A 19574-nucleotide genomic window follows, 5' to 3' on the forward strand; every position below is an offset into this window, starting at 1 on the left:
ACCAAAGCCGAGCAAGAGAATAGATTGTCACCAAGGGCAAAGGGGGTGTCTGGTTGTATGTAGATGGAAAGGTAGAGAGGAAAACCCAGTGGGGATGCTTGTCTGTCAAGGGACAGAGGGGGTCAAGGAGGTTTGGGGGTACTGCAGCAAATAGGTGACCCACAGCTGGGGACTGAAGGGTCAGCACCTACACAGGTCACTTGGGAAGGAAACACAGTGAGACATGGCACACATATCACACACACACACACACACACACACACACACACACACAAAAGGAAGGTTACATCACACAGGATTGTTTTATTGAATAGCAGACAATAAAAATACTGTACTTATTCCCAGTTGTACTCACACAAATACGTACAGACACAACAGTGGATGCACACACTGTGACACACACACACACACACACACACACACACACACACACACACACACACACACACACACACACACACACACACACACACACACACACACACACACACACACACACACACAGGACATGGTGACCTGCTTGTTGGTTGGTCCTGAATACACAATAGTGAATTCATGAATACAAATGATACGCAGGGCTAAGAAACACTTAGGCACAGGCTAATATTTTCACCTTAAACTGTATTTTAAACAAATCACGTTAAAGGTCCCCTATTATGCAAAATGCACTTATTTCTGTGGTTTACACATAAATATGTGTCCCCGTGTGTAAGGAGACTCACAAAGTGTCAGAAAATATAACCCTCTCTCTTTTCCTCCTTACCCACATCTCTAAAAACAGGGGTACAAACGAGCTGATCCAGATTTGCTGCGGACTTGACGTCATATCGGGAATGTGGGCTGGCTTTACTTTGGCCTCCTGGCAACATCCCGCCGACGTGACATGTCCCAACCTATTGTCCCCCATATACAGTCACGAGCTGAATCCCCTCCGCAGCACCTCTGTGTCTCTGTGCAGGATGTCTGCAGGAGGGACTTAGAGTTGTTGTATATATAATACATATAATGTCACTGTTCTAGTGGTAAACACTGAGAAGAGTTTCAGAAATAATGATTGACGTGGTTTGGAACATAATATGGGGTTTAATCACGGCAGCGTTTAGTTGAGTTTCTCCGTTAGAAACTTCTCTCTTCACAGAGAACTGCATGACGCTACAAAGGGGCGTGGCCAGCTTCAGCTCAGCTCAAATTTAAAGCGACAGTCACAGAATCAGCACTTCAGGAACAGGGCTGAAATAGAGGGGTATGAGGCATGCTACAATGGGTGATCTGTTTGGTATTTTGAGCAAAACACTTCACAGACAGGTTTTGTATAGATATGGCCCTACAATATATTGTTGAAATATGGCATAATAGGAGACCTTTAATATCAAATGTAATCCCAAAAAGTGGCCTTTTTTTATGTAATTGAATGGCGTAGAGATGAATCAGGATGGCAGCATTGTCTTTCAATACAGCAGTTATCTCGGCAGTGAAATGCACATCAATAAACACATCGATAAAGAAAACACATGATCCCAGACATTTCAAACAATAGTGGGAGTGAAAGTTGCTTGAAAATGTGTTTGGAGGATTCAAACACATTTTCCGTCAGATGCTTTGTTGTGTTTTTAACACTCACACACACTAGCTCTCGCTCTTTTAGTTTGTCCCCTGATGTCCCCATTGTTTTTCTGTCCCTGTTTGCAACTGAAGATGACTCAGTATGACACATCATTTGAATACACACGCAGAATTGTACACTCCCCCCCCCCAGACCAAAGCGTGCGTGTTTCGGTTTGTATGTCAGTGGGCATTTGTGTCCCTGACCCTCTTTTAGACTCTTCAAAAAGCTACTTTCCAAAACTGTTACTTGAACAGTGCTCAAGTTAAATGGCTATGTGGAGTTGTATTTCTATTAGATGTTTTGGTAGTTTGGTAACCAAGCAGTGTGCTTAGATCTGTAGAGAACAGTGTCTACCTGTGCAGCTGAATCATCACTTCATCATTATAGCAGCATTCTTCTAGGTAAACTTCATTTCATATCATTTAATTAATTAAGATTTAAACTTTAGGGTTCGGAAGCAGGACCTCCAGTATTTGGATCAAGTAGCCTCCAATATGAAAAATAAAGTTTGTCAATTTTAGTAGCTGCACCTGTTTTGTGTCAGATACATAATAAATGTCACCTGACAGATTTATATTAACATTTGCCTTATAATTACAAAGTTGCTAATGCAATCTTTAAAGGTATAATGTCGATTAAACCTGTAAGAGCTGTCGACAGGGTTTTCCCCATCCCAGAAATTATCCTCAGTATTTTCTCCTCCTCGTCAATCATTAAAAATGAGCCACTGTCTTATGTTCAACAAATGATTTCATTTTTAAGAGACTGCTTTGGGTCCCTTAAAAATGTTCAGAGGAAAATGGTTACTAAGTACCCTCTAGCGAGCATAAGGGAATACTTAAGTAGCTAAGGGCAAACACTTAGTGATCAAAGGGTTTCCCTTACAACATCCTTAGGAAATCCTTATGGTGATTTTATTCAACACTTTTTTTCCCTAAGGCAAATGAAGATCAAAATTCAAAGTTGGTTTAAGTAGTTTTTATGCAACCGGGAACTGACCTTTAATGCGGACTTTGAACGCTTGTCAGTTTCTGATGCTCTCTGGACACTTTTATGTCAGTAACAAGAAAAACTGACGTGCAGTAAGAGGCCTCGTTCACATCAGATTTTCTTAACTTTCAACTGAAATTACAATTTTTTGTCTGGAGTTTTTCTATTCCTGACAAGATTTCTTTTATACATTTTATACATTGTTTTAAATTGTTCCTCAGTTACTTTGCCCACTCTTCATCACTTATACCGTGCTCTGTATGTGTGTGTGTGTGTGTGTGTGTGTGTGTGTGTGTGTCCGTCACAGTGGTTGAACAAACTTTCTAAACTCAATCTTTCTCGATTAAGACTTGACAAGAGACACACACACACACACACACACACACACACACACACACACACACACACACACACACACACACACACACACACACACACACACACACACACACACACACACACACACACACAAATGCATACTTTCAGATGAAAGCATGTACACTCGAACCCACACCCAGTAAGTATTCAGGACTTGAGTGAGTGTCTGAGTGGATGAATAGCCTTGTGGAGGGGTAGTGTATTGATAGATGAATAGTGAATGTAAATTTTTCTGCCAGTGGAATGTCAATGCCATCTTTTTTTTGCAGCCTACAGTCTTGCTACCCCCAGACTTATGACAAATGCATGGAGAAAGGCAGAGGAGGGAGATAGAGGGAAGAAGAACACAGTGAATGAGAGAGACAAAATTTGGTAGCTGGCAGGTGATGGATGGCCTGCAAACAGCTTGTCTTCCTCTGGACTCCATGATAACATGCCGTTCTCTATTTCTCTTTGCTCTTCCTCCCTCTCATCCATATCTTGCTCTCTGTTTGTATTTGTTACCGACTCTTTCCGTTTCTCTCAGAGGAGGTCTGTTCTTTTCTTGTGTGCCTACTCAACTCAGAGACGCCTTACAGCGGCTGATTATTAAACGGCTGTGGTTTTTTTGGCTCTTATTAAATATGTTTTAGCCAAAAATGTATTCTTGCTTCATCCCTAGGAAACACCTGAAATGTAATTTATATTTCCTGTTTTTTTTGTCTTTCCTGCACACCCTATCTTTACTTTTGTTGCACTTCTTTTCATCTCATTCTCTCTGGCTGATGGACAGTTGGCAAGAAGAACCGAGGGTCAACAGGTAAAGAACCCATTTACATTTTCATTACCTTTCCTGCTCTTTCTCTGAGGCCCCTTCTTTTTCTCTCTCTATCTAAACACAGACAAATAATGCTACGACCTTTCACTCCCACAAGAAAGGTCAGAGCTGAGGGTTTCTCAGCTAAATGCTTCGCTGCGAGTCACATCGGCAGCAGTTATGGGTACATGCTGTAAAAGGCTGCCTTGAGGCCAGTTAAAAAACCTTCAGTAGCAAGCATCTCAACTCAAGGTCAGCCTGCATCAGTTAGAAATATATTCTGATATTTGTTAACATCCATTTTGACACATTTTCTAGCTCAGTTTCTCTAGTTTTCTGCTTTTCCTGTAAATCACCACACTGTAATACATCAGACCAAACCTGAAGCTTGACATTGTTTAATCTATGTTCAGTCAGAAAACTCTTGTGGAATGAAACATTAAAAGCAATTAAATAGTAAGATTGTCTTAAAAACACAAAGCAATATATAGACCCACAGAAAAATAATCCCTCCTAATCATCATATATGACCCACTAGAAGTGTGTCTGTGCCTCACTCTCAATACAAATGTAGTGTGAGCAGGTGCGAGATCGTAAGCAGGACGCTAAGAAAGTATCAGACAAAATGACAGGCCATATATCGACCAACTTTGAATATTGTGTTTACAATGCAATGAACACATTCTAGTGGCTGTGTCACTTTTGATATTTGGTGTCTAGGCTCTGACATCATCGCTCCCCAAAATGAAATACTTCAGGGAGTGGGGAGTGACAAAAATAACTTCTTACTTCGGGGAACCTTAACTCAAAGCCACTGCAGTTGGTTGCTGGATTGAAACTGGAGCTTTTGTGATGATATAAGAAAAGAAGCAGCAGTGCTGGTGTCAGCATAACTTTCAGGTGAGCAGAGCACTGAATGCACACCGACGGGTGCGTAGGATATTGCAGGGTGAAGGGTTTGCCAAGTTAGTGTGTTGGCAGACCCAAGTCCACTGCCTGAACTAACTCACAGGCTTCCTTTCTTTGGGCAACTCTTTGCTACATCCAACTTGCTAACTTATTCTCCCCTCAGCACCACCTGAGCTTTGAGTTGGCTAAAACAGACCAAATCTTTCTCTCAGCATTCAGGCATCCTCAGAGTGGGCCAAACACTTACAAATGCCATAAGAGCGAAATGTAAACACTAAATCTCAGAAAATATATATCGTTTACTGCTATATGAATGAATCCCCTGAACCACTGCCATAATTTTCTGTGAGTTCTCATGTTTGTATCAAAAAAGTTTTGCAGTCATGAAGCATTTAAACGTGCCCTAATTCCAGCATAGTGGTGATGAAATGTTTCCTCATTATGTCACTATGTGTTTTGTCAGGCAACCAAAAACACAACTAATATAATACTGAAAATTAATCAAATAATCATAGAGCATTCCAGAGAGCTTAACTCCTGCCCTGCCTCTCCATTACTGCTACCCGTTTCCTGCTCCTTCCTCGCTGTCTTTCCCGTCTTCCCAGCTACCCTCATCACTCGTGTGACCCGATGACAGAGATAGATAGAGGCTTTGGCAGCTGAAGGAAGAGATGAATATTTAAAATCGGGCATCTTTCTCGGTCCTCTCACCGCCTCCCATTGTCTGTGTCTGTCTCCCCCTGGGGCTCGGATCTTCTACTCTTAGTGTGCTGGCTTTATGTGTGTGTGTGTGTGTGTGTGTGTGTGTGCGTGTGTGTGGCGTGTCTTGGCTTGTGGTTTCATATTGGCATTCTAAGGCAAGTGTAGTCAGACGGTGACACTTAGCTGTCAGCATGCAGCATTAATGAGCGCACTGACACGCACAAACACTCACCCCACTCTCACCCACATGCAGTATTCTCAGGAGAGATCAGCACATGATCACCTTCTCCTCTCCATTTATTTTTGTACACTCTCCAAAAAATGTTTTTTAAAAAGTTGTATATATTTTTTACCTCTCATTTGCAGTGCGACTCGTTCTTTCTCTCTTCAAAATCTTGCCCTCTTTTCTTTCTTTCCCTCTTTCTCCCTCACTCTGTTGTGTGTGTGGTCTCAGTGTGATATGTGTTAGTTGGCTGTAAACCCTGAAGATGTATCTGACAACTCTATTAATACACAGTCACCTAACTCTAGCCCCCTTGTTTGTGTGTGTGTGTGTGTGTGTGTGTGTGTGTGTGTGTGTGTGTGTGTGTGTGTGTGTGTGTGTGTGTGTGTGTGTGTGTGTGTGTGTGTGTGTGTGTGTGTGTGTGTGTGTGTGTGTGTGTGTGTGTGTGTGTGAGTGCATGTGTGTGAGTGCATGTGTGTGTATGCATACAGGGACGAGTGTGAATTCACCGGTTCAACCAGTCCCTCTGCTCTCTAGGTTTCGCAAAGATTAGTTTGAAAGGCTTAAAACACATAGATCTCCAGTCATAAAAAGATCTCTCTGACACACACACACACACAGACTGTCTTACTGACACAATAGGGGGTGTGGAGTGACTGACAGATTTAATAGGAGAACAAGCTGTAATCTGAGAGAATCCGTTCAAAGAGGGATTACATTCTAATCTGTGGTTGGAATAGCCTTTCATCTCTCTATCCCTCTCTGTCTCTCTCCATCTCTCTCTCTCTCTCTGTCTATAGCCCTCATTGTATCTGTCTCTATGTCTTTCCTGCAACAATCCTTTAACACTGTTCCGTTTTTTTTTAACCATTCCCATCCTTGATTTAATTTGAGATTTGTCTGCTTCAATCACTCACTCAATCACTCACTCACTCACTCACTCACTCACTCACTCACTCACTCACTCACTCACTCACTCACTCACTCACTCACTCACTCACTCACCCACTCACTCACTCACTCACTCACTCACTCACTCACTCACACACACACACACACACACACACACACACACACACACACACACACACACACACACACACACACACACACACACACACACACGGAGACAGAGAGACAGAGAGAGAGTCTCATACAGCTGTGTCACCTCATCAGCACTTAACTGTCAATCAGCAATGATTGCACTGAAGAGCATTGCATCGGTGCAATGCGTCAGTGTCTCTCTGCTGCTAAATTATGCCCACATCCATGTGCAGACAGGAGCGTTTTTTTCCCCTCTCCTCATCTATTCTGATTTATTTTGTTAACTGCTGCAACAGCTCTCCTTTTTCATCCTCCCTCTCTCTTCATGAAGATTTTCTGCCCCAAGTTGTTGTTCTGATATTGCTTCGTTATTCTACATCCCTCCCTGCATTTCTTTGTGCTGCCCTCCTCCCCTCCATCGCTCCTCTTTCTGCCACATGGTGTTTCTCATTTGCTAAATGAGGAATCCAATAGAGTCAGATTAAACTTCTGGACTTTCTTTGTGGAGTCTTTACAGGGAGCCTTTTGGCTGCCACAGCTTGCACACAAACACACACACACAATAACAATAATAATAATAATAACACCGTCTGCTAGCAGATATTTATCCCTGTTTAGGGTGAGGAAGATTAATTTAATAATCCCTGTTTCATCACCTAAAAGGGTGAGATAAGAGGGGGATAGAAAATAAAGGAGTGAATATAGTCAAAAGGGAATGCGAGACACGGATTAGATGATATGATGGAGGTTTCCCCAGAGAAAGAGGATGTTATACACGCTGACAGAGAGAAAAGAAGAGCACAGATCACACAACCATATGGCATTTTGCTTTCCCCTCTACTTCTACCGTCATGTCTGTCACTCCAGGAAAGAGAAGACCATCTGCACATTCCCCTATCTACATATACACTCTATCTCTCTCCTCCGAGCCCTTTCCTGTCCACTCTGTGTTCTCCGGTGTGATACCAGTGTTCCTGCTATCCTGATTTGTCGGCCGGCTCCCCTCAGACTCATCGAGGCCCGGGTTAACAGGTTGGGTTCACATCCCCCTCTGCTCATTATCGCCGGTCGCTGCTGCTATTAAAGCTCCACTGATGGCTACTAGTCCCTGCCTGACCTCTGCTTACTTCCCACAATGGACAGCTAATGGACACTCTGCTCATGCTCTCTCTACCTCTACCTGTCCACCATCCCTCTGTCTCTCTCCGCCTTCCACCCACTCTCCACTGAAAACCATCTTCACCCCTTTGACATCAAACCTTTCAGATTTTAACGCACATACGTTGGTCCTCCTCGCATGGAATTAAATGCACAAAACGGTTGTGTGTTTCTGTTTATAGTATATGGTATGTGCGTGTGTTCTTTGGAAAAACGGAAGAGGGAAAGTGAAGAGAAAGATAGAAACCTCAGCTGATACTTCCCATCTCTCCTTTTTATGTCACTTCAGTTATCTTCCCCATTAATGACTCAACCTCTACCCTGAGTTATAGCGTCAGTGGGTGTAGGTTTCAAGACAGTAGAGTGGATGTGTGTGTGCGTCTGTGCCTGTCTTCATGTTTCCACATGTCTTATTCCATGTGACAGTGGGATATGACTTTTCAGCTCTTTCTATCCGATTAAAAAAAAAAGAGAAGAGAGAATAAGAAGGAGGAATAAAGAGCAGCGAGTTAATTACCACCTTTCCCTCCTTCCCTTCAAAGGGGAGATCAAAGCTGCTCCTCGCTCCCCCTGCCTTCCCTCTGTATTCCCCTTCCTTACATCCCCAAACCCCCCCAACCCCTATCAGACTTAGCCTGTTAATATGTAGCCCAGACGCCTCCCTTTTTCATTGCTTATACAGTGTATCCACGTAAAGCCCAATGACGCTCATACACATAGGCTCCATTTGTAAATCACATGCACACTTATATAACTTGTATTGTATTGAGAATACGACAAAATATGAATTTGATACGGGTCATCCAAACTGCCAATTTGGTTGTAATAGAATAAGGGCTATCAAGATATGTGGGAAATGTTGTTATTATTAGGGATAAAGGCTTTTACTGGACATGTAGTGTGTACGGCACATTTGTAATGTGCATTTCAGTTTGGGTTTTGAGCCCAGTTTGCCTTACAAAGCCTCTCTGCATCGTACAACTAGCCAAAAATAAGCTATGTTGGGCTAGAAATGCATGTCCAAAAAAAAACAAAACACTTTTCTGTTTGGAAGAAAAACATCCAAATTGAAACACTTTGAAAATCTTGGACAAGGACAGTTTTTTGGGATACGCACGAATATCTTTTTTGTTGTGTTATTCAGAGTACTTATGGCTGCATGTAAACGTGATTGTACTGTTAATTGAATCTTTATTTTCACTAGCCTTGTAAACAGTGTACTGTAGTGGGAATATGTTTGTTTTTTTCAGAATCAGTGTCAAGAAAATAATATTTTGTGCAGTAAACATCGTTTTTAAAAAACATTTGTTTACCATCTGCCCATTCTACTTATTTTATAATATTTTTGCTGAGCAGATGTTACACACTTCAAACTGATACAAATCCAAGTATGTCCTTTTCTCATGAGCGTACATTCCTGCCATAAATCATACTCACACACACTATCATAATCTTGCACACACACACCACCATACTCACGTACACACCTTCAAGGCCATAAATCATGCTTCACATATAATATTCACACAAATGTACTCTAAAAGTTATCATTGTAACTCACACACATCATCACACTGTCTCCAATACATCATTATACCCCGTATATTAATGTTTTTCAGACAGAACAGTGGCATGTTTGACAAAGAATAATATTGTTTATAAGAGAGAATTATGAGGCGTGTGTGCGTGATTGAAAATGTGCCCGGGATAAGAGACGAGGGCAGTTTATAAAAAGTAGAAATACATTTGGAATTTCATTGAAATTCTCTTTTGCTTCAATCAGACTCTGACATCCAATCTCAAATACTACCGTCCTCTCCTGTACTCTGTCAGTCACTTACTATTATCCTCTCTTCTACACTGACATTCTTTCATATTGTGAAATGCTCTTTCATCTTTTTTCTTTTATATATAGCTCTTATTGTCAGTCTTATATACTGGACACACAAAATATAGTTGGTTTTTTTTAAATCAAGATAACTACATCCTTTCAAAAGGTTGACAAAGACAGAAAGGGTAGTTTTGCTTTGCACAATTTATCTTTTAACTGAAAATAAAAACTGAAGAATATTGGTTCAGTTTTATATATACAATCATCGCACCAGTTTCAGTGAAGACTACAGTTAGCTACAACACTTAAACACTCAATGCCTACAGTGCCTGCTAAGCCTTAGATAAAATGAAACAAATGACGCTGTCATGGTGCGTAAATATACAGTAGACAAAGTGTCACAGTGCGTACAAGAGACAGTGGTGTGCCTCTTTTAAAGTGTATAGTTGTTTGTCCGAGACTTTTTGTTTGACATTTTGCTGCTGTTTGGGATTTATTGCCTAAGCTGTCTCTCATATTTTCTGTGTGTCACAGATCCTGAATCAGAAGTTGTGGCTCCGGCGATTGTGATCGGACCCAAAGACACAACAGTGGTGGCGGGCAGCGAGGGGACACTGGAGTGCATTGCTAACGCCAGGTACGTTTATTATACACACACAAACTCCCAGTGCGAACAATTCCTTTCTTGCTAGAGAGCAGTGTTTTCTTCTAGGGCAATTAGAGGACAACATATAAACTCATTGCTCAGCAAGTCTCTCCCTCTAGTATTAATGTAAAGACTCAAAGCATACACACACGCAAACAGAAACACACATGCACAAAGACACACACACACACACAAGTACCAAGTTAACTTGAAGAGAAGTTGGATCAAAGTGCCTTCTGACATCAGCAAAGAAGCTGAACACACCCACAATCCTCACTGGAACCACTCACCGGGGCTACAGTCTAGTCTGACAAAACGGATGTTTTTTTCGGAGCAAAACAGAACAAGTTCTACTTTATTGTCAAGTTTTCATGAACTGATCTGAAATCAGTTTCCTCTCATCTCTAAGATGAACACTGTCAAACCCACCTTTGCATCCCAAACAAGTAAAAGAGCACTGTCAGACTTAATTAAAAGGAAAATGATATCCTTCATTTCAAACTCCTATTTGCATTAATTGGGTCTGACCTTTAATTAAATTATATCAATGCATTCTCCGACAATATGAAAAATCAAATGGAGAAGCCATTTGATTTTTCATTTATTTAAAACAATCCGACTTTTAGGTGCATTTAACTTTTTGAAAATAGACGTGAAGTGAAAAAAAAGGTGCTTTTTATTCATGTACTTTGTGCAATTCATTTTAATCTTTTTTTCAATATGATACGATAAAGGCATGTTTGTCTTCTTTACGCCAATTGCTTCCAAAATATGTTTCGATAACAGCTTTTGACGTGTCTTCCTATTCCATCCCAACAACCACTAGGCAAACTCTTCTCTCAAAACCAGGAGCACCCGTTGAAACCCTATTTCAACGGGTGTAAAATGCTCCTTTTGTCTTTTTAAAAGAGTTTACCTATTGGTAAAGTAGCCACATAAATCATGCAGTACTTGCCCGTGTGTGAATCAAACACTAAACTCACTGACACCGAGGACGGAGGCAAGTTGGTTGAAATGCATCTTGGCTAGGCACAGTTACATCCAAGTTTACACACAAGGATAACATCATCAATATTTTACATTTTGTAATGTGCTTTCTTAGGCATGTTCTTGTAGGAGTCTAACATTGATTAAAAAGAAAAGAGAGGCAGATAAAAGCCCGCTAAACATGCTGTATTGAGTTTAACTGCAGACTGTTAGTTCAAGGTTTTTGCTCTCTTAATCCAGGCTAGATATGCTTCTCTGTGAGAGCTGAAGTCCCTTTAAATGTTTCTCAAACACACTTGACCACTGGGTAGAACTCAAGGTGCAGTATGAAAAAAGCAAGTGACTAAACCATATCACACATCTTAGAGAAAGTGAATATACCTAAAGTATGTGTAAAAACATACCACTGGACTCTGCAAATACTGATACATTTGGTCAGATGAGTCTTCTTCTTCTTTGTTTTAAATGTAACACTATGTAATTGGATCTTTGCAGCCAACTCTATAACTGTAGACACATTAGCTCACAGTCTGCTGCATTTGTCCTGGAAGAAACAGACCTCTCCACAGGGGCTGTTTCTGATATCAGAGAATCCATTGAAAGATACTCACTCCAGAGACCCAATACTGTACCAGGGGAACAGAAAGATAATTTTTCATTGAAGTTTGGGAAAAAAGGAAAGTATGATCAGTGAAATAAAGTGCAGTGCTGAAGTCTGAAAGCATGTGCTGTCCACATCCATTAACCAATAATCAGTCATATGCACCAATGCAGTGATGGTAGAGTGCTAGGATAATTTGGAGTTTGATTGAAAACAAGCTGTGCCAGCAGGTCTTATATTAAGGGCTGTTAAATCTGCTTTTTTGTCTTTGGATACATTTTGAAATATTTTGTGGACAGGACCCACTGAGTAAGCATATTAAAATGTTGACACATCGGCCTCGCCATAACTTTCATTTCTTTTCTTTGTTTACACCTCCAGGTGTATCGTCTGAGAGAGAAAGCAGCGTACTCATAACAGCTGTATTATGAGTACGCTGCATCCATAATAAGTTCAACATTATATAATTATGTACACTTATTATCGATTTGGTTTCAAAGTCATCTTATTTATGCTCTGTCAAAAACATACCCCTCCATGTAACCTTGAGGTGGCTGAATTACCAGCTTGTCTCCTTTATAATGTCTTTTGTAAGTGCGATTTAATGTCTTGTCAAAGTGATTGCTATTGGAATTAAACCCAAATATCCTCTTGTGTGATATTAATAGATCATAATAATGTAACATAATGATCTTTGAACTAATGAATGTTGGATTTATTATGTGTATTTCCCACACAGCCTTTTTAATGAATAGTTTTCAATCTGATTTATTTCTGTTTATTTATTGACTTGGTTTCACAAACCCCTATTACCATAAATGGAGACCATAAGTACAAAGTATTTCTTCTTTGTTGATTAATATCAGCCCCAGCAACGTTTTAATATGTTTTGTAATGTAATTATATCACTACATTGTGTATTATTTTTGGAGCTTACCGTTTGTGGACAAAAGCTATGATTGAACTGGGATTTTTCAAATGTTTCTAAGAAAATGCATTTGGGAGGGCGGTTCCAACTGCTGATTACATAATTAGCTTAGAAAATCAGTTGCACATCTGAATGGAGATTGCTTATAGGAATGGAATTGTTGCCTGAAAATGCACCAAAGAACTGGGCTGCTGTATTAATGCTGTCGAGCACACACACACACACACACACACACACACACACACACACACACACACACACACACCAAAAGAATGGTGTTTTGATGTTGTTTATCCAGAACAAATTTTCACTCTACATGAAAACCCATTTCTTTTCTCCAACATCCAGAGTAAGTGACTGAAGCTGCTTCATGCTGAGTAGATCTGACTGCTCTGATATACAGACTGTCATCATTCATTTCCTGCCTCATTGACACATAAACTGATGGATTTAATATGTTGTAATTGCCTTCTGCCACTCTTTTCATTTTTCTCCAAATAACACCGCTACTGCTTTTCTTGTTTCTCCTCTCCGCTCCTCTCCTCTCAGACCGATTGACAGCCTCGTGGTGACTTGGAAACGTGATGGGCGTCGTCTGTCCAGTGGGCGTCGGCTCGTTATTCCTGCCCCCACCTCTGCTGACACAGGGATATATGTTTGTGAAGCGTTGCTCGGCAACAGCACTGGCAAATCTGTGGAGGCAAGGGCACAACTCAATGTAATGGGTAAGAAAATAAGGGCAAACACACACACACACACACACACACACACACACACACACACACACACACACATTATCCACGATTATCCTGGGTAGGCCTGACCCATCAAGCTTAATGCCCTCAACATATACCATTCATTTCTATTTTAGCCCTGCTTCCAGCTTTTCTTGTACATGTTTTGCTCCAGGCATTGTTTCATCCTGTTTATTCCTTCATTTGTTTTTGCTTTTGACTGTGAACACCCCCAGGCAGCTAACTGTCAACCAAAGGACTACTCGAGCAGAATCTGTGGTCCACACTCACCAATAAACTGCCCATTGTATTCACAAACAGCTGTTACATTCATGTACAAACCAATCCGTTCTCACAAAAACATGCACGTGTACTCTCCACGCTCACACACAATCACAAAATGGCACAGAAGAGATGCATGCCTGTTTGCCCGGCAGCTAAATTAGTTTTGTTCCCCGGAGTCACCAATCAATACGAGAACACTGAAAGCAAACAGGAGCGCTCTCGTCACAATCCACTCCTGTCCTCGATATGCGTGCGTAAATAGAAAACAACATACAAGCAAGCGGGGAGCATGTGATTGATGAAGCGAAACTTTTCTCTCCCAGTTCGTCAGCGTCTTTTTGATCTGCTGTGATTGTCAAAGCGAGGGAGCACCTAACGCAGAGAGAGCAACTACCCACGCCTACAGAATACTCACTAGTCAGAAAAGACCTGCATGAATATTTATATCCCACTCTTTCTCTTTCTGTTCCCCCCGCTCACCAGCTACCACCAATTTTTGTACCAGGGCTGTCTCTGTCTTTCGCCTCCCGCTATCTCTCTGTCTCGATGTTATCTTTATCGTTAGGCCAACAGGATTGTTAAAGTCTGCATACATTCATAGGAATCAGAGGAGCAGAGGCAGATGAATACATTGGTACTGATCCTCTTTCCTGCAATGGGCTCAAAAGTCCTTGATGCAATGAAAGGGATTCCTAGACAAAATAGTGTATGTGTCTGTGTGAAATAAGGAGACAGCCTCAGAGGTATTCATTATTCAATTTCATTTCTTCTCTGACAAGAGCCACTAATCGGAATATGTATGACACTCGGTGCCGTGTTGTGTGCTGTACAGACTTTTGGTGCAAACAACAGTATATCTGTTGTTGTTCTCCATCTTTGTTTCGCCAGCAGACAGCAGGGAATCCGCGGAAGCTCAAAGCGTTAAGCCCAGCCACCCAAACACTCCAAAATGTGTTTTGTTGTATTCGTACATCAAGGTCTTTGCACTCACCTGCCTAAAGGCGATGAATGCATCTCTGTGTTATCAGTGTCACGCCACATGGCTGGTATTCATCTCTTGTTTTTTTGTTCCTCCGTTCACATCGTGCCGAATTCCACTGTGCTCATTTAAGATAGGAGTTGAGGTGCTTGTGTGGGTTTAAAAGTTAACACAAAGGAGTTAAGAGCTTTAAAGTCAAGAAGAATGAATGTAGAGTCCCCACCCACACACACACACACACACATTGATCAATCTTGAAGTCTGTTGTTTCTACCTCCGTTTGCACATTACTGTGTTAAACTACAGAGAAAAAAGGACAAGTAAAGGATTTTTCCCCCTTTTGTTCCCATAATTGCAACGACATTCAAATAACAGCATGGTGTCAAACATTTCTGAAATATTTTCTTATTAAACAAGTAAGGAGCCTTAGAAAAATAAATAAATAAAATAAAACTGTTATTAAAAAGCCTTCTCCTCATACATGAATAGCAGAAATTCATTGTTTAGTGCATTTAATTTCCCTCAAAATAGTTTTCAGTGAACAGGTGCCGCTTCTGAGTGTAGCTCCTTTTTTCTGAGATGCCAGACTGGAAATAAATTAGCCAGTCTGTCCCTGCTCCCCGTCTCCGGGCTTTCTGTGTCAATATCTCTCTAAATATGAACAAATGTTTTTGAAAGAAATGGAGCGTATGCAGTACATTTTTCATAACGCGCAGCATTACAGTAATAAACCAAAAGGCATATATTCACATTCAAACGGAGGGAAGCTGTGTCTCGCAGCTGCTGTCAGCATTTAGAGCGACACTGGTGAAGACGTTTAGGGGGAGCCGTTACTGGCAGCGAAATGAAGTAGCGGTTGTTTAAAAAGAGGATTGTTTCCCTTGGGAAACGCAAAGAATTGGCTTTTCTGTGACTGTGTAGAAGACATTTCTCAGGGCAAATAGACAGAGCTCCTGCTTTGCAATGACACTCAAAACTCTCAGGGACCTTGCTTCAACTGTCTTTTCTATCAAAAAAAAGAATGATTGTAGGCTTCCAATAGTTTTTTAATGACATAACACATTTTTGAAGCCTTTTCAGAGGGCTTGTTAGTTGTAGTTCAGCAGCAGGAGGTGTTCTTGTTCTTCGTTATTCAGTTCGAGATGTTATTTTATCCTTTGTTAATTCCGAATGTACTCCACATTTAAATGCTTTACATTTTGTGTTCTAACCATTTCCCTGCAGAGCCACCTTCTCTGACTGCTCAACCTAAGAGGAAGATCATTGCTGACCTCGACAGGAACGTAGATATTCCCTGCGTGGCTACAGGTACACTGCATGTGTGTGTGTGTAACAACAAACATACTTTAAGGATTGCTTTAGTTTGGACGTAAAACAACACTCACAGGCTTATCTATTTATTTAAAGAGTTATTGTAATTATTTCTCCTGTCTATACTGGTTGTGCAAAAATCTTTTCCTAAAGCGATACCAACTTGAGAAATGTGCTACATAATCCAGTCCACACTCCTCATCCTGTGGTTTAATGCATCCAGCTGAATATAAGGCCTCAGCAGTCAGAGTTAGTCATGTCAAGTGGGAGTCAGGCTGAGCTGAGCTGTGGAGGATGGATAGTTACACATACAGGTAATATTGCGCGGTGGGAAAAACATAATTTTGGAAGGTGTCCCCTTGGTTTGATAAACCCCTTTTTGCTGAAGGCTCAAATTAACTTTAGCTGAAATTTGAAAAGCATTTTTGCACAGAGCTTACTTTAGGAGTGGATGGCTTCACAGCTATATGGAGGGTAGGGATGATTAAAGCAATCAGTAACTCTTTCAATGTACCTGAACTATTGTTCTGCATTTACTTTGTGGTCTTAGTATGCTTAAAACAGCACAGCTTGTGGTCTGTCCTCTATGACCTCACTCTAGAAGCATTCTGAGGCTCTGACTCTGCTGGTGTTTCCCAGCCGATGGTTCATAAACTGACCTAAGTGTTTTGAATCCCTACATAAAAAATAATGTAGCTTAGTGCTGTAATGTTTCTAGGTCCGTGCAGCAAATGTTAGCTGATTGGTTGAATTGATAAGACTGTGTATCTTTAGTATATACTGTCCAGGATGTGTCAAGGTGACTCTATTGACCTTACATTATGAGTGTTTCTGTCATTCGGTGTCTGTGTGTGTGCATTAGTTTGTAGGATTCTGGACGGGTGACTTGTGACAGAACACGCTTTGTAATATGCTGAGACCAAGCCTGAAAATCGCACTTGTTCATGCCTCATGTTTCAAAATGGATTACATGACAAAACAAATATATATGCGCAGAGGTGGACATGGCTCCAAAAACGGTACCCTGCTCTCTCCCTCTCTCTCTCCCTCTCACACATACTCACTGAGCGAGTGTGTTCTTCCTCAGTAATCTGATACTGTGAAAGGGTAATTAAATAGCAGAAGCCTGTGGGTATAAAGAGAGAGATGGAGGCTGGAAGGAGGAACGAGGGAAGGAGGAAAAGACAGACAGAGTGCAGTGAGGGGGGGGAAAATACTTCACGCATGTCTGTGAAAGCTTGACACCAACAGATTGAGGAAAAGTGTGGAATTTATCTCTCTTTCCTTCACACACACACATTCGCACACTGGTGTGGAGGGTTAAGACGGAGTAATTGCGTAAGCCACTTGCCTGGCATATCTGGCATATCCGTCAAGACAGGTTACCTTACTGTAGTTATTCAGTGTGCCCACATCTTTTATTCAGAATGTTTTTTTGCCCCTTCTGCCACCCTTACCCTACCACTCACACCCTCTAATCAATATATTATTAGCAGTCATTATGCCCACATGCATATTTATAGGAAGAGAGTAGATAACAGAGAAGACAGAACGGTCTAAATAGTGTGTGGCTGTTGTAGTTGGAGCTCAGCAGTGAGTTTAGCAGTTTTTTATTAAGGAAATTGAACATATTCTCCCTGTTGTGTGTTTTGTATTTTGTGTATATGCACATGTGTAGGCGTGCCCCAGCCCAGGATAGAGTGGTATAAGGACGCAGTGCCTCTTTCCAAGCTGGCCAACCCTCGCTACAAGGTCACAGCGGCAAATGGACTGACGGTGCGCAGGGTGCAGCCAGGAGACGGAGGAATATTTCAGTGCTTCGCTCGCAACGCTGCAGGAGAAACTCAGGCACACGCACAACTCCTTGTGTCTAGTGAGTCCATCTGACACACACACACACACACACACACACACATTATAAAACACATTGTGTATACACATTCACTGCAGCTTGTCTTCTTCTCTCCAGACTCTGCTTTTTCTTTGGCTAATTCACCCGTCGAGATGCCACTTTTCCCCTCCCTTTAACTTGGTTCCTCATGTGTCAGAATTTACTCCTCTATTGTTCTTCCAGTTTGTCTCCTTTCTTTGTCTTCACTTTTTTTGTCTCATATCCTGTCTGCAATTTAAATATTGTTTTACGTTCAGCAAGTCTCCAGATTATTTTCAGTATTATCTAACAATTATTTAACTTTCAGTTGACCAATATTTATTTCAGCTGTATTGTTATTGCAGCTGTTATAACCTTTCATTCCCAAAATGAAAAGATGAGTTCTCTTTTTTTGCCTTGCAAATTAAGTTTGAGTTGTATATGGGCTGGAAATAGAAAAAAGTTTTTCTTCTGGGTTTCGCAAAATGACAACCCAAACACATCCCCAAGACTTTTTTGTTTTTGAAATCAAAGTGAAAGTGTCTGGCTCGTTTGAAGTGTGTTTCAGCTGCAGACTTCTGCACGTACGGTTTGTCTCAGTAGAGTTACGCTCTGTTTAGTGAGCTTTATAATTAAAAGTCCCCATGGAACTTCCACACTACCACTTTCCACATTTATGCACACACACGTAGCACTAGGTAATGAATAAAGGCTCCATTAATCAAAGAGGAGGAATTTGTGTTTATATCAACACTGTCATTCTCTCTTTTTACATTCTTCGGTTTTCTCTTTGCCATTACGCTTCACTTTCACTCCTCTCTTTTTCCACCAGTCTCCTCTCAGTAGCTGTCTATCTGTCTTCGTTCCTCTCATGCTTTCTCCCTGTGTTTCAGGTATGGCCCCCACGTTTACATTCCCTCCGTCTGATCAAATCGTAACTGAGAGAAACACGGCTTTGTTTATGTGCCAGACGAGCGGAGCTCCAAAGCCTGCCATCACCTGGAGGAAAGGTATCAGAACACACACTCTGCATTACACACTGAGCACCCACACAGAGACGCACTGGCATGATTTGATTGTAATTATAAATGACTTAATTACTTTTCGTCACCTCAAGGCTATTTTGTTATTTTCTCTCTCTGTAGGATCTCAGGTCTTAGCTAGCGGCTCCGTCCAGGTTCCCAGGTTCACGCTGTTGCAGTCAGGTGGTTTGCAGATTCATCCAATCAGCTTCCAGGATTCCGGAGATTACACATGCATAGCCTCCAACTCTGAAGGGAGCATCAACTCCACCTCTTCTCTCACCGTCTGGAGTAAGACACAAACACACACACAATTTACACACAAACAGAAATACTCTAAACTGCTCAATACACATTTGCTAAACAGACTAAAAAAGAAATGCAACAGTTAATTTATCCGTGACTGTCAAATGGCATTAGCGCAGGTGGGTGAACAGCGGTGTGATTGTTTATTGATGCAGTGGGATAGTGTAATGGTGAAGTAATCGTCTGATTGGCCGTGTTAGAGGATGATGGATTAGCTGGTAAAGTTATTGATTTTTTTTATATGTATCTGGTGCAGCTTCAGATTAAA

At 41.2% G+C, this 19574-nt stretch overlaps 1 protein-coding gene across 1 annotated transcript in view; it reads left to right on the forward strand.

Moving 5' to 3' along the window:
- LOC134865237 (protein sidekick-1-like) overlaps positions 1 to 19574 on the forward strand; it is a 215319-nt gene that overhangs the window by 123923 nt on the left and 71822 nt on the right. The window contains 6 exon segments of the mRNA XM_063884715.1: positions 10172 to 10274; positions 13349 to 13524; positions 16022 to 16105; positions 17787 to 17981; positions 18872 to 18988; positions 19124 to 19291. Coding sequence (XP_063740785.1) covers positions 10172 to 10274; positions 13349 to 13524; positions 16022 to 16105; positions 17787 to 17981; positions 18872 to 18988; positions 19124 to 19291 — 843 coding nt within the window.

This window comes from Eleginops maclovinus, chromosome 5 (genome assembly GCF_036324505.1).
Source record: "Eleginops maclovinus isolate JMC-PN-2008 ecotype Puerto Natales chromosome 5, JC_Emac_rtc_rv5, whole genome shotgun sequence".
Taxonomy (NCBI): domain Eukaryota; kingdom Metazoa; phylum Chordata; class Actinopteri; order Perciformes; family Eleginopidae; genus Eleginops; species Eleginops maclovinus.